This window comes from Manis javanica, chromosome 9 (genome assembly GCF_040802235.1).
Source record: "Manis javanica isolate MJ-LG chromosome 9, MJ_LKY, whole genome shotgun sequence".
Classification (NCBI taxonomy): Eukaryota; Metazoa; Chordata; class Mammalia; order Pholidota; family Manidae; genus Manis; species Manis javanica.
In genome coordinates this window covers 92179507-92200703 of record NC_133164.1, presented here as the reverse complement: position 1 = coordinate 92200703, position 21197 = coordinate 92179507, and the positions used below count along the sequence as shown (strand labels likewise).

The 21197-nt window shown below is 36.5% G+C and overlaps 1 protein-coding gene across 8 annotated transcripts in view; it reads right to left on the bottom strand.

Moving 5' to 3' along the window:
* KIAA1328 (KIAA1328 ortholog) overlaps positions 1 to 21197 on the bottom strand; it is a 356434-nt gene that overhangs the window by 24555 nt on the left and 310682 nt on the right. The window contains exon 11 of one of the 8 annotated variants that reach the window (XM_073212935.1): positions 12183 to 12481. The exons of the other annotated variants lie outside the window; for them this stretch is intronic. Within the exon in view, the coding sequence (XP_073069036.1) occupies positions 12454 to 12481 (28 nt within the window). The 3' untranslated portion in view covers positions 12183 to 12453. Of the gene's footprint in view, positions 1 to 12182; positions 12482 to 21197 lie in introns of those variants that run through there. 8 annotated transcript variants of the gene reach the window in all.

Sequence of the window (21197 nt, the reverse complement as noted above, 5' to 3'; positions counted from 1 at the left end):
GAAATTTAGAACAATTCAGGAGAAATGGAAGAAAGGAAATAGTGTCAACAGAGGAGAAAACAAAGGTACCAAAAAGTTTTCAGTTGTTGTAAACACATGGAATGGAGAAGTAGAAATTGACGAGAGAAGAAACTAGAGATTTATCAGAGCATTACCAAGGTGGTTTATGCTAGTGCTCTGGCAGTCAAAAGACTCAGACAAATCAACTATCCATCCTGGTTTGGAAGACTTTAGAAAGCTGGATGACAAGGAAAAGCCCAATGAATATTAAAGTGTAAGAGGTGTCTATAACAAAGACTGAATCTAATGAAGACTGATAGGAAGGCCAGGATTTCCTGTATTATTCTAGTTGGCACTTGGCTAGCATAGTATTTGAATCTGACTTCTCTTATTTGGGTCAAAATCAATGATAAATGGAAAGAAGGAGGTAAAAGAATCAATAAATGGTGTATGCTAAGATGGAAATCCAAAATTGTGTTGTGTTTTATGAGAGGCTTAGAGCAAGAGAATAATATCATTTCTAAGCCCAATCTCCAGGTCCCTGGAAGGTAAAGCAAATATGGCTTGCCAAGGCCTTCTGTTTCCAAAAACTGACAAACAAGAATGGCAACCAGCAAATTTGAATGGCATCCTTCAGTACACACTTTCGTCTTCCATTACTAACAAAGAAGATTCATTTAAACATCTTTTTTCCTCTGCAAAGAAATTTATCCTAATTGTGTGATTTAACTTTAACACACATTTTTCTCATCTCAAAGATAGATGTAGGAGTCATGCTAAGAATATATCATACATTTTTTTAATAGTGAGTTATACTTCAGATTAAATTTGTATATAGGTCCAGTAAAGAACTAAGGAGACAAGTTTTATTGGAAATGCAATCAAATTTTAATATATCTAAGGTAACAGAAGAGAAACATTTATGTTCCCATTCCAACAATCTCACTAATAGGTCAATCTAGGCAACTTTATTTATAGCTCTGCTAATTTCCACCTACTTCTTTTTTATTTACAGAATGGTTAACATGGAGAAGAGTTTTTGCTTTTTTAACTTACAGATATTCCACAATTTTAATAAACTTAAGTCTAAAGAAAGAGAAGTGTATAAGAAGCAAAAGAAAAAAAGGATTGGAAGGAAATATACTAAATACTGTGTGTGGTAGGATTTCAACCTTACTTTAAAAAATCTACATTGCCACTGCACAATTGTCCCCCTTAAGCATAAGTGCTAAAGTGACTGCTACCAATCACCGTGTCAGTGTCATATTCTCTAAAAACTCATTAGCAAATGCATTCTTGAATAGATCCTCTCTGATCCCTGTACGTAGACCTCTAAAAAGCAATACCATTGGTATTGCAAGGGAATGAAAGCTGGGTACCTATGTCACAGCCATTTGATCTTGTTCAGCAGTTTAAACATGACTTTGGGACCACAGGCTGAAGGTGATGGCAAGAAGGTAAATTTGACATAGTTCATTATAGGCCATTATATTTTTTGTAAAGTTACATTAATATATTTCTTAGAAGTTAATGTTAATGCTTTATGATACTGTAATAATGCTAATTCTGTGATATCTTTGATCTTAGAACCTCTGATGTCAAAAACTCCTGTAAGCTTCCAATTTCATTTTTTAAAAAATTTATTTTAATCAAATACTCATTTTAAATAAGTTCTGACTAGTTCCCACTATGTTTGCTATTAATCTATTCCAGACTCCCTCATACTGTCAGCTTTCCCTACTACATTTCCTTCTCTCTTGCAAATAAAACTTGTGTTGAGAAGTTATAATTTTTTTGCCAGCAATGAATGGCTAAAAACAGATCTTGGTCCCAGTCTGTTTTTTATACCTAAACATTTGAGGATATCTTGTTTCAGTCAGGAAATTCATATCTGTACTATTGAGATAGTACCAGTCAGCCACTGTTAATAGAGTGTTTGCCCCTCTTTTGTCCCTTAGGCCATACTTTACCCATATGGAAAGCCATATTAGCTGAAAAGAATTTTTTTCTCTTAAATAACAGCCTTTTCCCCAAGAGATATTCACCTGTCTTTCTTTGGAGATCTCAAATGGATCAACTTTACTTTTTTTCAGCTGAAAATTAATGTGACACAGGGATTTACCCTTTATACAACAGGACCACAGAGACTGTGAAGTCTGTGGGGCGCGAAATTAAAATTTCACACTGACATGAAAATATTTAAAAAAAATGGGGCAAGATGTGATGAAGCATAAACTTATTGAAGGGGACAGCTTTGGAAAACCTACCGAACTCCAGTAGCACTTGGATAAGGAGCACAAGGAAACTGCAATGCTGGCTTGGCTATGAGCCTCCCAGCAGTTCTGCCTACGTTAGACTCTCCTACTGTCCTGAGTGGTTATGCTTCCCAGGAGCTTCTGGCCAGTTCCTTAGTCCTGACACTAATTAGTGTGTTCCTTTGTAAATCAGTGGTTTATACTAGTTATGATCCACTCCTGAGAAGAAGAAAAACCTCAGCTTTCACCATTATCTGGCTTTTCCACCACCAATCCATTGCTTTCCAAAGCCTAGAAGACAGGAGTTGGCTGTGGGATGTTTCAACTAGTTTACTGAGAAGTTTTATTTTAGGAGTAGCTCATTTCTCAGTCATAAACTAAGATTGTGAGGACAGCAGACAGGGCTGAATGGAATGAAGGGATACTGACTGAGGAGACTCCTCTAAACTAGCTGGCACAGCACTTCCAACCACCCATGCAGGCGGGCACCACTTCATTAGTGGAGAACATTTAGAAGCATCCTAATAGAAGCCCACACAGAAAGCCATGTGTGTGTGGTAAACAGTCCAATCTGCACCTGGTAGGGCAGGTGTCCCAAAGGAAGATACTTCCAGCCTTTATCTGATCTGGTTATACCAAGTGCCAAGTACATTACTGCAGTAACTACTGTCGGGCAGGAGGGAAAAGACAGCCCTCATCAAGAAATAAGCTTAACATCCTTTCTCTCAGCATGGACTGCTTTAATTCTCCAGCTCTGGCTTTCATCCTGGCTCTTAAAAAGAGCCTCAGCAGTGTTACTCAGAGTCATAGGAAGAAAAAAATCCCTAGGGTACAACTCCTAGCACCCTTTTATTTATTTAACACACAACATTTAAAAATAATCCCATGGCTCAGCATGCCTTTTATCTTATATTTATTATATTATTATTATTTAGTATGAATATTAACCCAGAATAGTTTTGAACTGATAAAACAGAAAGGATGAATCCTTATGTATGCTAAAAGACACAACTGTATACAAGGTTTTTTCAAGATATGCAACTGTGTACAGTTGTGTGCTTTCTACCTTGCATCCTAGGTATTGGGTGGGGGCCTTTCTTCTTGGCGCTCACGATTGGCTAGGGTTTTCATGTAACCCATGTCCTTTGACAGGGGGAACTGGAAGCACGGTCCCTATGCTAATACAAGTCACAACTCACCTCAGATTCTACCAGTGATTCAGAAGCAGCAGCAGCTTCTCACAAGTGGTAACAGCACCTACTCTCTCCTTGCCTGCTAAGAGGCTCATATTCCAACCAAGTTGATCTTGTTTTAAGCATTTAGCCAAGTAACAAGATGATGAGCTTTCAATCTCAGTAATAGTCTTATTTCAATATGCAACCAGAACAAAAAGAAAATCAATGGAAGCCTTCGTTAAATAAACAGGTAATATATTGGCCAACTACTCCTGAGCTTCCAAACCAACTTGGAATCTTTCTTTCATGGTTAATATTAGGATATATACATGAAGTGACTCATTCATGTTCTTTAAAAAGGTATAGCAAAGATGTTTTGCAGAGAACACTGATCCAGAAGCCTTAAGGCTAATGGAGCCATATCTCTTTAATATTAAAAGCAAATAGTTTATGGGGAAAATATGAAACATATTAAATATATTAAAAGTGGTCTATATGTATACACACATATATATTTAAATATATAAACAGTGTACAAAAATATCCAGCTAAGCTGAATATACATTAGCCAATGACTATTAACTACATTATTCTTCATCTTCTCCATTATAATTATTCTTTCTAATAAAGTCTTCAGTTTACGCAGTGGCATTCTTGATACTATCATGCATAATGCTGATCATTCTTTCCCTAAGGTAAAAGTATGCAGCCTGCGCTAATAAATAGTCACCGTTTCAATCTGGCTAATGACCTCAATTTGGACTACATGGGTACTTTTTTCTTTCTTTCTCCTGTGTCCTCCTTGAAGTAATTCTGAAAACACTTCTGTTTTCCAGAAATGATTAAGTTTCATTTAAACATTAAAAAGAAAAAAACTTTCAGTGAACACGTGTTCACACAGCATAAACTCAGTAAAACTGTACCTGTTCTCCCATCAACTGCTTGTGCCAGAGATACGTACAGAATCACTCTGTGCCGTAATGTGAATGATGCAGTGCCAAATTTGCTTATTTACTTAACATTTCTAAACTAATGGCCAGCACAAAACCAAATATTTTGAAGGGAAGTTTAAATCATGTTATTCTGAAATTAACTATATTTGAAAATGTCCATTTCTTCATTATTTATTCTTAAAATTTGTAAACCATTCTGAAATCAAGACATAAATGTAAATGTTTTCATTTTGATTTTGTTTACAAACAAAGGGTAAGGTTCAGACATAGGATTTAGCTGGAAAACTGAGATTCCATGTGGTCAAGGGACTTCGTCAAGGTTTTGCTGTTTGTAAACTGTTGAGGCAGGATGAATCCAGGACTTTGCACTTTAATTCTAATGCTCTTTCCTCCAACCCATGCTGCATGTTTGTATGCAAGGATTTTTATTTTGAGAAAACCAAAACCACAAAATAGCCACAGTCTAAAGCTGCAGTTTAGAAGCAGCTCTAGGATATGGCTGAACATAAGGAATAGCTAAGCAAAGACAATTGCAAGGCTTTGTCTAAGCAATCAGATCTTAATGCAAAGAATATGTGAAACTGCTCACATTTGAGAATCTGCCGTGATCCAGCATTGGAAACCTCCTGAAAGCCTAGACATTTTCCAATTCTTATAAAACAGGAAAACTTTCAAGTAAATGAATATGCAGGGAAGTTTTGGGAAGTAAAATAAGCACAACTAGATATATAAGCTGGGAATAAAACATGGTTCTTTTGTAGATGTGGAGAGGATGTAAAGGAAAGTAGTTGTCTACAGGAATACTATGAACTGTTAAATTTAAAAGGAAACATTCAATTTGTGATCATTCATTCATTCATCCAGTAAACACTGAATGCCTATTATGAGCCAGGCTCTGCTTTAGCAAAAGGCAGAGCAACATCTATAATAGAAAAGAACACTTACCCTCATGAAGTTTGTGGCACAGGAGAGGAAGAAGGGCAGACAATAAATAAAATACATTTGTAAATTATATATTATATTAGCAAGTCATATGAAGAAGGATAAAAGTAAAGAAGGAGAAAAGATTTCCTAAGGAGTCTTTCTCTTGTTACTTGTGGAGGGCTCCCTGATAGGATGGGTCTCTATAAGCATTTCATAGAGAAGAATGCCATTAGCTGTACATCTTAGTGAATCCTCCCCAATTTCAACAATTTAGATTTTAAGTGGACTTCTTCAAGGGCTTCTTAATCTTTTTTTTTTCATTGCAGGCTTATATGTATTCTGATAATCCCATGGTGAGAGAATGACAATGGCTAAAGAAAATTGCTAATGGAAAGGAGAGGCCCTGGGATAGATAGGCTGGGCACAGAAAGAAGAAAGGGAGAATGTTGGTGTGCTGGGGTTAGGCAGCGAGGAAATGAGCAACCTCAAAGGAGGGGCTTCTGAATAGGTGTCTTTAGACCATGTACCTCAGAGTCATCTGAGGTAGCAAAAAATACACATTACTGGGACCCATTCCTGGCAATTCTGATTCAATTTAATCTGGGGAAGTCCTAGAAATAGGTACGTTTACAAAGATTAATAAGTGATTCTGCTGTAAAGATAGATTTTAGAACCACTGCTCTGAAGGGAATTAAACCTTTTCAGAATTTTTACAAAGGGCTAATTATGGGAAGAAATCTATGATCAATAACTTTAGTGAGGCTTTGAGTGACTCTAGCAGTAGAAGTCCTAGAACACAACATTAAATCTTAACTCTATCACTATCTAAGAATGTTACTTCACATTTTCCTCTCCTTAGAAAGCCACATTTCTGCCAAGCACTACCCTTCAGTGATTTGGGCAGAGGGGCTAGTATTGTTCATGCATACTGTTCCAGCTGCCCACGGAAGTCTTGTTGCTCAGAGCAGAGAGAAGGAAGGTGAGGGCACAATATGGGCCAGCACCAAGTTAAGAGCTTTGTATACCTAGTCACATTTAATCTTCTAGGCAAATTTGAAAGGTAGTTATTAATATTCTTATTTTCACATGAGGAATCAGGCTTAGAGAGGTAATGTAACAGACATGCTTGTAAGCATGTTTTATGGGCAATATTAAAAAATACAACCCTACTGCCTTACCTCTGAGATGAACCTAACCTAATTCATAACCTTCTGTCAGGGAACACACACAGAGCTTGGCATTACACAGCAAGGTCCAAATTCTAGCTCTGTTCCTTTTTGCTTGTGTGAGCTTGGGAAGTTCCACAATGACAACTACTATTTAGCCATGTACCAGGACTTTGTTAAGTGCTTTACGTAAACTATCTTGCTTAATCATCATGGCAAATCCATGAGGGAGATATTATTATTCCCATTTTCTAGATTAAATTAAATAATTTGTTTAAAATCACACAGCTAGCATTCAAACTGAGGCCTATAAACCTAGGTGTTATAATTATTATACCTGGGCTCTTAACTGTTCTATAATTGCCTCTCTGAGCTTTACTTTCTCATGATTGTGAGGATTACAATTAGATAACATATACACAAGAATTTTATAAAAGCATTAATATACCTAGAACACTAAATGACACCCAACAAATGTTTCTTAACATTGAAGGTGAGGGAATTTGATGACCTTGGGCCAAATGAACAGCTCTAAAATAGCAGTGCATGAGGCAAAAAACTGAAGTAATAGCAGGAACTGGCAATACTGGACAGATGTCACTAATCATAGCATTTTTCAGAGTTCAGTACCCTGGAGAAGACACACCAAGGAAGCATAATCCTCACCTACTACCAGCTTGACAAAGAAATAACATCATTTATGTCATATGTTCCAAGAGTAACCTTAGGGTTTTTGCAATTACTTGGAACCACAGAGTATAAAATTTTGAAATGGGTTTACCTCTTACAAATGTGTGCCCTTGTTTCTTTTTTAAATATTGTTTTAAAAATTATGTAAGTAATACATCATTGTAGAACATTTGGAAAATATAGAAAAATGCGAACAATAAAATAGCTCTTAAGATCCTTTCATCCAGAACTTAGAAAGATTGCCTGAGGCCAAGGACTAGAATTCTAGGCGACCAATAAATATTAGCTGTTGTAAGGTACATTTTCCCTGTATAGTATATTCTTCCTATGGTAAGAACGTCTTGACAAACTTCCTCAAGCAGAATGCATTTCTTCGAATTATGCTATGTCTTCATTAATTTCAACTTAGCCTATTTATTTCTGGATTCCTTCACTTACATACTCTATATGTGTGCAAGAGGAATGGATGATTGTATCAGTGGCTTTTAAGAGTGAGAATTACAGTAATAGCACATCATGGCTTAGTTAAAAGCAGCATGTTTTCATGAAACACATAAGAATTTACATGTATTCAGCTATGCTTGGTAGTATCTGTTGGCAGGGCATTTCAAGTTATCAACCCAACTTAAACAAAAACCCTTCTGAATAGCTGTGCTTTTCATCTTCCTGATTAAAGATGGAAGACAGAGAGGTATATTTAAAACTGTATTTCTTTTACATATTCAACATTCTTCTCTCGAATTTTCAGATTGTGCCTTTTTATTGTCATCATTTTATATGTGTCATTTCATTAGGTTTTTAAATTTTTTGTTATTTACAATACACTCAAAATGGAAAAATTATAGTAAATTTTACTCAGGGTGTAGTGTGAAAATGTATTCTGAGCAGGGAGATAAAGCTAAAATGACAGTTCTGGGCCCAGTAGCCCACAGTTTAGGAAGTCATTTTGAAAAACATAAGAAGAAATTCTAATATTTTGAAGCTGAGTTTCAGTAATCAGTAAAGAGCTTTACAATATGTAATAGATATGAATATATATTATAAATGGATATTTCTGTATATGATACAACTCTTAAAGTAAGTCTGACTCCTACTCTAAATCAGGATTTTATCAGCTTAGTGCCTGTATCTCAGAATCAAATCCAAGTTTCTTGGTAGTGTGGAAGAATGAAAAAACATGGAAATTTGGGACTAGAAGAGATGCATTCAGGTCTTCTTTTCTGCTTTATTACTGTGTGATCTTGGACAGTCACTCAATGTCTCTCAGTTCTCAATTTCTCCTTATAAAATGAGACAATACTACTATTTTCCTCACAGGGTTTGGATGCAACTTAAATGAGACAAAGCATATTCTGTCAACTTTAAGGTACTAGGCCAAGAATAGTGAACTGGTGATACTATCTTTAGTATTATATTCCTGTTACTAGTGTAATAGAAGTATGTTCCTTGTGTAGGTTTTGAATCCCTGGCAGCTGTCAATCCAGAATTTTGTTGCCTGAGATAAAACAGATTATAATCAGGAACAGCATATTTACAAGATTTTCCCTTCTCTGCAATCTAAATGGATACTGGCAATGTGAGGTGGGAAACCAAACTGTGCTTGGACTGCCCAGGAGCTAAAGCCTTGGTTTATAACCCACAGAGAGTGAAGAGGGACAAATGAAGAAATGTTTGGCCCTCTTCATGGCACAGCAAAGAATCAAGACACCATCAGTTGTTCTAGCACTTTGAGGCCATACCATTATATCTGGAGCTGGAAGCAACTGAATTTTCGTATCAAGTTACTTAACGGTAAAGCTAAAGTTAAAAAAAAAACACTCTTAAAAAAATTAAAACTGTATATATTTAAGGTGTACAACATGATGTTTTGCTATGCATATACATAGTGAAATGATGACTACAGTCAAGCCAATTAATGTATCCATAACCTCACATAATTACAGTTTGTGTGGTGAGAGCACCTGAAATCTACTTGTTAAATTTCCAATATTTAATACATATTATTAACTATAGTCATCATGCTGTATATTATATCTCTAGGGTTAATCATCCTCATAACTGCAACTTTGTACCCATTGACCAATAGCTCCTCATTTCCCCCACTTCTCCAACCCTGGTAATCACCATTCTACTCTCTGCTTCTATGATTTCACCTTTTTAGATTCTACACATAAGTGAGATTATGCAGCATTTCTATGTCAGGCTTATTTTACTTTGCAGAATGTCCCCCAGGTTCATCCATGTTGTCATAAAGGGTAGATGTCCTTTTTTAGGGCCGAATAATATTCCACAGCTCTTCCATCCACTGATGGACACTTTAGGTTGTTTCCGTATCTTGGCTATTTTATTCTGACTAATGCTGCAATGAATAGTATCCTTGTGGTACTGATTTAATTTCCTTTGGGTATGTATCCAGAAGGACTGCTGGATTTTATCGTAGATCTATTTTTAATTTTTTGAGGAACCTTCATACTGTTTTCCATAATAGCAGCACCAATTTACAGTCCCATCAACAGTGTGCAAGGGTTCCATTTTCTCCACATTGAAGAAAAGACTTGTTGTCTTTTATCTTTTTTGATAATACTCATCCTAACAGGTGTGAGGTAATATCTCATTGTGTTTTTGATTTGCATTTGCCTGATTAAGAGTGATGTTGAACATCTTTTTATATACCTGTTGGCAATTTGTATGTCTTCTTTGACAAGTTCAACATCTATTCTTAATAAAAACTCTTAAGAAAATATGGATAGAAGGAAATCTCCTGAATACAATAAAGCCCATTCACAAAAAGCCCACAGGTAAATTCACAATCAATGGGAAAAAACTGAGAACTTTTCCTCTAAGATTCAGGACAAAGCAAGGATGCTCACTCTTGCCACTTCTATTCAACAAAGAACTGGAAGTGCATGCAAGAGCAGGAGCAGGAAGGTAAGAAAAAGAAAAGGCACCCATATAGTTAAGGAAGAGGTAAAATTATCTCTGCAAATGATGTGAATCTATATGTAGAAAACGTTCATAACAAAAACCTGATAGAAATAAACAAATTCAGTAAATTGCAGGATACAAAAGCAACATTTAAAAATCAGTTGTATCTCTTCACATCAACAACGATCTATCTGTCTGAAAAAGAAATCAAGAAAAAAATCCCACTCATGATAGCATCAAAAAGAATAGAGTGTTTGGAAATAAATTTAACCAAGGCAGTGAAAGATCTCTACACTGAAAACTATAAAACAAGGATGAAAGGAATTGAAGAAGACACAAATAAATGTGAAAATATCTCATGTCCATGGACTGGAAGAATTAACATTGTTAAGATGTTCATATTATGCAAAGTGATATACAGATTCAATGCAATTCCTAGAAAAATTCCAATGGCATTTTTCACAGAAATAGGAAAAGATATTAAAATTCAGGTGGAACCACAAAAGACTGAAGATAGCCAAAGCAATCTTGAGAAAGAACAAAGTTAGAGGCATCATACTCCTGATTTGAAATTATATTACAAAGCTATCATAACCAAAACAATATGGTCCTGTATAAAAAGAGGCACATAGACTAATGAAACAGAGTCAAGAGCCCAGAAATAAACTCAAGCATAAATGGTCAACTCATTTTCAAAAAGGGTGCCAAGAATATCCAATGGGAAAATACAATAGTCTTTTCAATAAAGCATGTTGGAAAAACTGGATATTCACATGCAAAAGAACGGAAATGTAACCTCATTTTACACTATTCACAAAATGAATTCAAAATGTATTAGAATCTAATGTAAGACCAGAAACTGTAAAACTCCTGGAAGAAAACATAGGGTAAAGTTCCTTGACACTGGCTTTTGAAATGATTTCTTTTGATACAACATCAAAAACTCAAGCAATAAAAGCAAAAATAAGTGAGAATACATCAAACTAAAAAGCTTCTATACAGAAAAGTAAACAAGCAACAAAATGAAAAGGCAACCTACAGACTGGGAAAAATATTTATAAACTGTATATCTGGTAAAGAGTTAATATAAAAAAAATATAGAGAGAAAAACTCTTATAACTCCATGGCAAAAAGCCCAACAATCTGATTAAAAAATGGACAAAGGACCTGAATAGATATTTTTCCAAAGAGGACATAGAAAAATACTGTCTTAAAGGCAGAAAAGTTTAAGTTCTAGACTGCAGGGTACCTGGATCTTTCCAGGAGCTTGGTATAAAGTGATCCCAGTGCTACAATATTCTGAGCTGGTCCCTCAATCTCATCCTCAACAGGCAAAGTTTCCACAAGCCACCTTCAAGTCAGTTGTGTACAAAGAAAAAAAAACGCTCATCAAGGTGTAAATGTACAGCAAATTTTTCAGAAGACATATGGTTTGATGGCAAAGGACCAAGGTTTAAAAAAAGATTTAAACTATTTTTTAAAGCCCCCAAATAAGCTATTATATTAAGTCCTTCAAAACACATATTCAAATATTTTCCAAATACCTTCAACAAAAACAAATTCCACAAAATCACCACTTTTCTAACATACCTCAAAAAGAAACACAACAAAACAAAAACCTTCAATTCTGTGTTGTGGTAAGAAAACTAATCTTTCTGAAAAAAGCTATAGTACAGAGGTGAAGAGTACTTTCTACAAATAAGCTAACTACAGATCCAATTCCAAAAATTCACTAACAGGTATGATTTGATGAGATCTGCCTTTCTCTCCTCAAATCACACACACACACACAAACACATAAAGAGGACAAGAGTATCAGCTTTAACTATTATGAGTCAGGGAAGGACAGAGAAAAGCCCTTAGTAACCTGTACTTCAGGGCCTGATAATGTAACCCTGCTTTTGCAGGCCTGGTATTTGCCTCTGCTTATCAGTTCAGAACAATCATCACTCAAGTTGTCACATGACTGAGAGATAAAAATTCCACCAGTATTTCAAAAAGTGACATGATTTCTGTTTCATTGAATAATCTCAGAAGATACTGTTTTCATTTTAATATAAAATGCATCAGATCTACATACCTGAATAGAAAAAGCCACTAACACATAAAGGATATACAGCTGTAATAGACTTTTATCTCAAATTCAAAATAAAAGATTTGAAGATCCAAAGCTATATTAATGCAAATATCTGTCTGCTGCAAGTATACTTTTTGATTAAATTGGCATACATCAAGTACAATTAGAAAGGTTTATAATGAAGAAATACATAATTCTGCATCTTAATGGGAATGACAATTACAGTGGATGGTTGCTAATTAACATTACTTCTTTTGCTCTGGATATCAGGTATTTCCTGTACAATCTTTACTTCTGACAATGGTCACACCCAATTCTGGAAGATAGAAAAGGATTACTTATCAATAACATTTGTGCTCATAACAAACTCATTGGTAACCTGTCCAGCTCTGGCTTCACACTGAAGCCCAGAGGATCAAGTAGGATCTGTTAAATTCTCACTCCATGTCACAGCAGGAAAAGTACTTGAACTATCTGAGCAAAGGAACATCTACCTACCAGGTGTTCAGAATGACAGAGAGAAAAGTCCTCTCTCCAGGTTGTGGTTTGTGGGCTGTTACCTATTCCAGCCAAGCAGAAATGCATGGCACTGTTTAGTTCAGTGGTGTCACACTCTTGTGCCAAGATAACCACTGTGCTTACTTTCTTGGACAGCACAGGGGTGTGTGATCAATGCTGGAGGCCAGAAGTGAAAGGGAAAGCAAGAAGCATTGCAGCTCACAGCACAGAAAACTAAAAAGCCCTCATTGTTTGTGCTGTAAATTACGTATTTATTTTGTTGGCATGAGGTAGATGAATATTTCCACATACAAAGGTGCCCAGCTAAAATCAGGATAAGTGATATTAATGTCCTATGGTCAGTATTATTGAAGCTGGAAACCAATAAACTTTATGAGTCAATAAGGATTACATTTGCAACATAGTTAACATTCCTTTACTGTCTCTAGCACTTACTACACATTTTAACCACAAGTCTACAATACATTATTCATATTTGGGGTGTCACCAAGTGATGGATTGCTGTAGGAGAGGCTGTCCTTTAAATAAATCAACAAATAAAAATGCAAATGTTAACATTTTCAGTCACAACTTTTTCCTTCTTGAATGGGTAATGAAAATTTCACATTATATTGACAGGCAGCAGAGAGAACAATTAACAACCTACACTGTGAATGAGAAACATTTTCTTCATGCCTGGTTTTGTCACTTGCACAAGGAATGATATGAAACTTTTCTAGGTGTTAGAGCTTCTCAGAGAACAAAGGAAAACCTGGAAATCCTGTCTCCCTCAGTCTCTGTCACACCCCCATCTTCTTCTTTTGCAAGTCTTGAAAATTCTTGGAATTTTGAGTGGTCGGGGGAGGGTTTCTACTCTTACTGAAGGCACTTGCAGTACCTACCTTCAGAGGGTTGTTGGGATGAAGAACAATACATTTTCCTCTTGCATTAAGAGTTTGTGTGCAACTGAAAAGTAGCCCACAAAAAATACCCTTTCTATACTTCAGAATAAAAATAATTCAAATAATCTTGATTCTGAAATCTGGAGCAACCACTGTACTTTTCTGGTAACTGATTTGCACAGTACTAGATCTTTTTTTTCAACTCTCCACTTTGTATAATAGACCTATAATGTGCCATTCTGCACTTCTAAGGATAAAATGTGGTGTGCTACACATTGTTTTATTTAGCCGAACACTTATTATTTAAGAAGATTCTGAGAATCTATATATTTAGTTGATTTTCAATATTAAGAACAGATAAAGAATCCTTTTTTTAAAGGTCCTTAAATAAGTCTTCACAACAATTTTAACCTGCCTTGTAAAACTCTACAATATTGATATGGTCCATTTAGAAAATGTGTGCTGAGGATTTTCTACAAAACCCTTACTGAGGAAATAGTTTATTCTTCTTTTTCATGCCTCTCTCTAAACTGAAATGCAATACTCAAAACACACTGAAGTAGTATTAGAGATCTCATGTTTATCTGCAACAATGGGAAAACTCACTACAATTGAAAATCCAGATTATCTCTCCCCTTTACCTGTAACTCATCCAGAGGAATCCTGCAAGGTGAGCTAGGATGGACTGTCTTCAACATTTCAGAACCGTAACTCACTGTGGGTCTTTGGTAAAATGCCAACAATAGCAGCATTAAAAAAAAATACAAAGAAGTAATGGACAAAGAATGTGGCAAACTAATTGAATTTTTTTTTTTATTGTAGGTGGCCTTCAAAATTGGGAGGTTGTCACTGTCAACAGTTAAAATATTTAAGATTTTGGGTTTGGAGTCTGAAATGCTGGCTCTATCTCTTATTAGATATGTGACCTTTGGTAAATTAATCTTTCTGAGCCTTAGTTTCCTAATTTTTAAAACAAGGATGATAGTAGCTCTACTTCAAAAGGATGTGTTGAAGATTAAATCAAACAATTATGCAAATGTCTGGACACAAATTTGATGCTTAATAGACAACACGATTATTTTTATCATCTGGGCTAGATTTACCAAAATTTTCTTAAAATTAAAATTAAGTTGATATTTGGGGGGAAAAAGATGGCCTAGTAGGAAGGCAAGGTGGAAACCTCCTTCCACGCACACACCAAGGAAGCAACTACAGCAAATACAACTAACCCCGAAAATGACCTGAGGACTGCAGGACAGACCATCTACACCTGGTAAAGAAGAGCAAACCACACAGAGATGCATAAAGTTGCAGAACAATGATCAATCAGGACCTCAGCCCTTTGCCATCTCAGTCTATAAGAGCGAGGAAGAGGAAATGGAGTAGGGAGGGGATAAACACTCAGGAACTCTGCACACCTGGCCCTGAAGATCTGCTCTGGGAACACAAGTCCATAATGCATCAGGCTTTAGTGATTAGCAGGGCTGGACACCAGGAAGACATCAAGCACTCTGAGAGGCTGAGAGTCCCGCCACTAGGGAGGATGGACATGCTCCAATGGTTCCACTGAGACCCAACACAGAGGCAGCAGTTTGAAAGATTTATCAGCAGTGGGAAGGGTGACAGAGGGGGACAGTTCGATGGAGCTTTCTCCACAGGAGAAAGGATAGGGGGATGACACTTCCCCAGCCCTCCTTGGCCCAGCAGGTCAGACACTTGCCCCAAACGCTTCAACCTCCTTGCTGGGGGCTCAGCCCCTATGTGCTTCCCTGCACACCCACCTGCCTACCTGGTCCTCTTGGCCCAGCAGCATCAGACTTTGCCTGGCTGGCAGGGAGAGGGAGATTTTGCTTCCTGGAAGGCAGAGGGAGGCTTTCCCAGCTTTCTCAGCTCTCTCAGCCCAACCCAGCACTATGAACTCTTGTGCCATACACCTGTCTTGCCTACTTCATTAGCCCAGCAGCACTGCCACTGATGCAGGACTGACAAAGGGGAACCATGTGAACTATGATCCCAGAACAAGCAGCACTGCTTGGTTCAGAAAGGGCTGGCTGAGGCTAAATGTCATCCATTGCATACTGAGAAAGACCACTGCCAGCAGGCAGGCAGAAAGGTGGCCGCATCAACAGCCCACCAATAGCAACTGGGGCTCAACTGTAAAGGAGAACCAGACACAGGAGAGTAAAGAGCCTTGACCTTCTGGGTGCCACAGGATGCCTTCATCATTAAGACATTACTCTACAGACCAGGCAGCAGAGCAGATCTATCTAATACAAAGGAAGAAACACAGAGAACCTGACAAAATGAGGAGACAAGAGAAATATGTTCCAAACAAAACTACAGGATAAGATAGCAGAAAGAGGGCTACTGAAATGGAGATCAATCTTCTTGATAAGGATTTAAAGTATCAGTCATAAATATACTCACTGATTTGAGGAAAAGTATTTAAGATCTCAGGGAAGACTTCAACAAAGAAGAAGAGCTGAAAAAGGACCACTCACAACTAAAGAATACAGTAACTGAAATGAAATATACAATGGAGGGAATGAATAATAGATTGCTGCAACTAGAGGAGAAAAATGAGACGGAAATTAGAGATAAGGAAAACAATGAAGCAGGAACACAAAGAAAAAAGGATCTAGAAAGGAGAGGATGCTAAGAGAGCTGTGTGACAACTCAAGGCAAAATAGTATTTGCATAATAGGGGGACCAGGAGGAGAAGAGAGAGACAAAGCAGTAGAAAGTCTCTTTGAAGACATAATTGCTGAAAACTTCCCCCCATCTGGGGAAGGAAATAAGACACCCAGATCCTGGAAGCACAGAGGGCCCATAACAAAAGGAGCCCCAGGAAGATAATACCAAGACATGCAATAATTAAAATGACAAAGATTAAGGACAAGGAGAGGTTACTGAAAGCAGCCAGAGAGAGAAACAAGATTACTTATAAGGGAAACCCCATTAGGCTATAAGCAGACTTCTCAGCAGAAACCATGAAATATTTAATGTATTGAAACAGAAGGACCTTCAACCAAGAATCTTCTACCAGCAAGATTATCATTCAAAATTTAAGGAGAGATTAAAAATTTCATAAACAAAGGCTGAAGGAATTTACAACCACTAAACTGGCATTACAGGATATATTAAAGGGACTTCTGTAGATGGAAATGTTCTTAAGTCTAAATAGTTTTCACCAGTGACAATAAACCCATAGTAATGGTAGTAGACCAATTACTTAACAAGCAAGTATAAAATTAAAACAAAATTAGTAAAAGCAATGATACACCAAATGAGTCAAGGGATACACACACAAAAAATTCACATTATGACATCTAATACATAAAGTATAGAGGAGGAAGAAGAATAAAAAGGAAGTGCTTTTAGATTGTGTTTGGAATAGAGCATTCATCAACTTAATATAGACCATTGTATAGTTACGAAGCTATCCATGAACTTTATGGTAACCACAAACCTAAAGCCTATAATAGATACACAAACAAAAAAATTAAAAAGAGAAATCCAGTCACATCTCTAAAAATCATCAAATAACAAGAGAAGAGTATGAGAGAAAGAAAGGAACAGAGAGGAACTATGAAAACAACCAGAAAACAATTAATAAATGGCAATAAGTACATACCTATGAGTAACTACCTTAAATGTAAATGGACTGAATGCACCACTTGAAAGACACAGGGTGGCAGAATGGATAAAGAAAAAAGACCCATCTATATGCTGCCTGTAAAGCACTCATTTCAGACCTAAACACTTACATAGACTGAAAGTGAACAGATGGCAAAAGGTATTTCACCTAATTAATAGGAAGAAAAAAGGCGGAGAAGCAGTACTTACATCAGACAAAATAGACTTCAAAATAAAGAAAGTAACAAGAGACAAAGAAGGATGTTACACAATGATAAAGGGATCAGTCCAACAAGTCGATACAGCCATTAAAAATACTTATGCACCCAACATAGGAACACATAAATATGTAAAATAAATACTAACAGAACTGAAGGGAGAAACAGACTGCAACACATTCACTCGGACACACCACTTACTTTGATCAACCAGACAGAAAATACATAAGGAAACCGATGCACTGAAGGACAAAACATTAGATGAGATGGACTTAACAGGTATCTATGGAGCATTCCACTCACAAGCAGCAGGGCACATATTTTTCTCAAGTGTACATGGAACATTCTCCAGAATAGATCACATACTAAGCGACAAAAAGAGCATCAATAAATCCAGAAAGACTGAAATTTTATCAAGCAACTTCTTAGACCACAACAGTATGAAAGTAGAAATAAATTACACAAAGAAAATGCCCACAAAGACATGGAGCATAAACATGCCTCTAAATAATCAATGGATCAATGAACAAATCAAAACACAAATCAAGCAATATATAGAGACAAATGAAAACAAAAATATAACAGTTAAAAATTTGTGGGATGCAGCCAGACTAATCAAAAAAATAAAGAGTCTATATACATAAACAGAAGCAAAAATGAGAAAGGAAAAATCACTACGGACACCACAGAAATACAAAGAATTATTACATAATGCTATGAAAAATTATATGGTAAGAAACTGGAAAACCTAGAAGAAATGGACAACTTTCTAGGAATATACAACATTCCATGGGCGACCAAGGAAGAAACAGAAAATCTAAACAGACCAATTACCAGCAACAAAATAGAACTGGTAATCAAAAAACTACCAAAGAACAAACACCTCAACCAGATGGCTTCACCACTGAATTTTATCAAACGTTTAGTGAAGATCTAATACCCATCCTCATTAAAGTTTTCCAAAAAGTAGAATAGGAAGCAATACTTCCAAACTCATTCTATGAGGCAAGCATCACCCTAATACCAAAACCAGATAAAGACCCCACCAAAAAAGAAAATTACAGACCAATATCCTTGATGAACATAGGTGCAAACATACTCAACAAAATATTAGCAAACCGAATTAAAAAATACATCAAAAAGATCATCCATGATGATCAAGTGGGATTCATACCAGGGATGCAAGGATGGTACAACATTTGAAAATCCATCAATGTCCCCCACCACATCAACAAAAAGGACAAAAACCACATGATTATCTCCATAGATGCTGAAAAAGCATTCGACAAAACTCAACATCCATTCATGATAAAAACTCTTAACAAAATGGGTACAGAGAGCAAATACCTCAAATTAATAAAGGCCATATATGACAAATGCACAGTCAACATCATACTTAAAAGTGAAAAGTTGAAAGATTTTCACCTAAGATCAGGAATAAGACAGGGATGCCCACTTTCCCCACTTTTATTCAACACAGTACTGGAGGTCCTGGCCACAGAAATTAGACAAAACAAAGAAATACAAGGCATCCAGATTGGTAAAGAAGAAGTCAAACAGTCACTATTTGCAGATGACATGGTATTGTATATAAAACCCTAAAGAATCCACTCCCAAGCTACAAGAACTAATATCTGAATTCAACAAAGTTGCAGGATGCAAAATTAACACACAGAAATCTGTTGCATTCCTATACACTAACAATGAACTAGCAGAGAGAGAAATCAGGAAAACAATTCCATTCACAATTGCATCCAAAAGAATAAAATACCTAGGAATAAACTTAACCAAGAAGGGAAAGACCTATACCCTGAAAACTACAAGACACTCTTAAGAGAAAGTAAAGAGAACACTAACAAATGGAAACTCATCCCATGCTCTTGGGTAGGCACAATTAATATTATCAAAATGGCCATCCTGCCTAAAGTAATCTACAGATTCAATGCAGTCCCCATCAAAATACCAACAACATTCTTCAATGAACAGGAAGAAATAGTTCTAAAATTCATATGGAACCACAAAAGACCCTGAATAGCCAAAGCAATCCTGAGAAGGAAGAATAAAGCAGGGGTATCTCGCTCCCCAACTTCAAGCTCTACTACAAAGCCACAATCATCAAGACAATTTGGTACTGGCACAAGAACAGACCCACAGAGCAGTGGAACAGAATAGAGAGTCCAGATATTGACCCAAACATATATGGTCAATTAATATATGATAAAGGAGCCATGGACATACAATGGGGGAAATGACAGCCTCTTCAACAGATGGTGCTGGCAAAACTGGACAGCTACATGTAAGAGAATGAAACTGGATCATTGTCTAACCCCATACACAAAAGTAAAGTTGAAATGGATGAAAGACTTGAATGCACATAATGAAACCATAAAACTCTTAGAAAAAAACATAGGCAAAAATCTCTTGGACATAAACATAAGCGACTTCTTCATGAACATTATCTCCCCGGGCAAGGAAAACAAAAGCAAAAACGAACAAGTGGGACTATATCAAGCTGAAAAGCTTCTTTACAGCAAAGGACACCATCAATAGAACAAAAAGGCATCATACAGTATGGGAGAATATATTCATAAATGACATATCCAATAATGGGTTGACATCCAAAATATACAAAGAGCTCATGCACCTCAACAAACAAAAAAGCAAATAACCCAAATAAAAAACGGGCAGAGGAGCTGAAAAGACACTTCTCCAATTCAGATGGCTAACAGGCACATGCAAAGATGCTCCACATCACTAATCATCAGAGAAATGCAAATTAAAACGACAGTGAGATATCACCTCACACCAGTTAGGATGGCCACCATCCAAAAGACAAACAATAACAAATTTTGGCAAGGATGTGGAGAAGGTGGAACACTCCTACACTGTTGGTGGGAATGTAAATTAGTTCAACCATTTGGAGGTTCCTCAAAACACTAAAAATAGAAATACCATTTGACCCAGGAATTCCACTCCTAGGAATTTACCCTAAGAATGCAGGAGCCCAGTTTGAAAAAGACATATGCACCCCTATGTTTTTCACAGCACTATTTACAATAGCCAAGAAATGGAAGCAACCTTCCATCAGTAAATGCTGTGGTACATATACACAATGGAATATTATTCAGCCATACAAAGAAAACAAACCCTACCATTTGCAGCAACATGGATGGAGCTTGAGGGTATTATGCTCAGTGAAATAAGCCAGGTTGAGAAAGATAAGTATCAAATGATTTGACTAATCTGTGGAGTATAAGAACAAAGAAAAAACTAAAGGAACAAAACAGCAGCAGACTCTCAGAACCCAAGAATGGACTAACAGCTACCAAAGTGAAAGGAATTGGGGAGGATGGGTGGGAAGAGAGGGATAAGGGGGAAAATGCAGCATTACAATTTGCACATATAATGTAGAGGGGGGCATGGGGAAGGCAGTATAACACAGAGAAGAGAAGTAGTGATTGTATAGCATCTTATACATTGATGCACAGTGACTGTAATGGTGTATGTGATGGCGACTTGATAATAGGGGGAGTCTAGTAACCATAATATTCATGTAATTGTACATTAATGATAGCAGAAAAAAAATATGTGCAATGCCTCAAAGCCATTCTAAGAGGGAAGAAAGTGCAGAGCAATACAGGTCTATCTCAAAAGAGAAAAACAATCCTAAATAAACCATCTAACCTCAAAACTAAAGGAACTAATAAAAAGAACTAATAAAGCCCAAAGTTAGTAGAAGGAGGGACATAATAAAGATCAGAGCAGAAATAAATAAAAT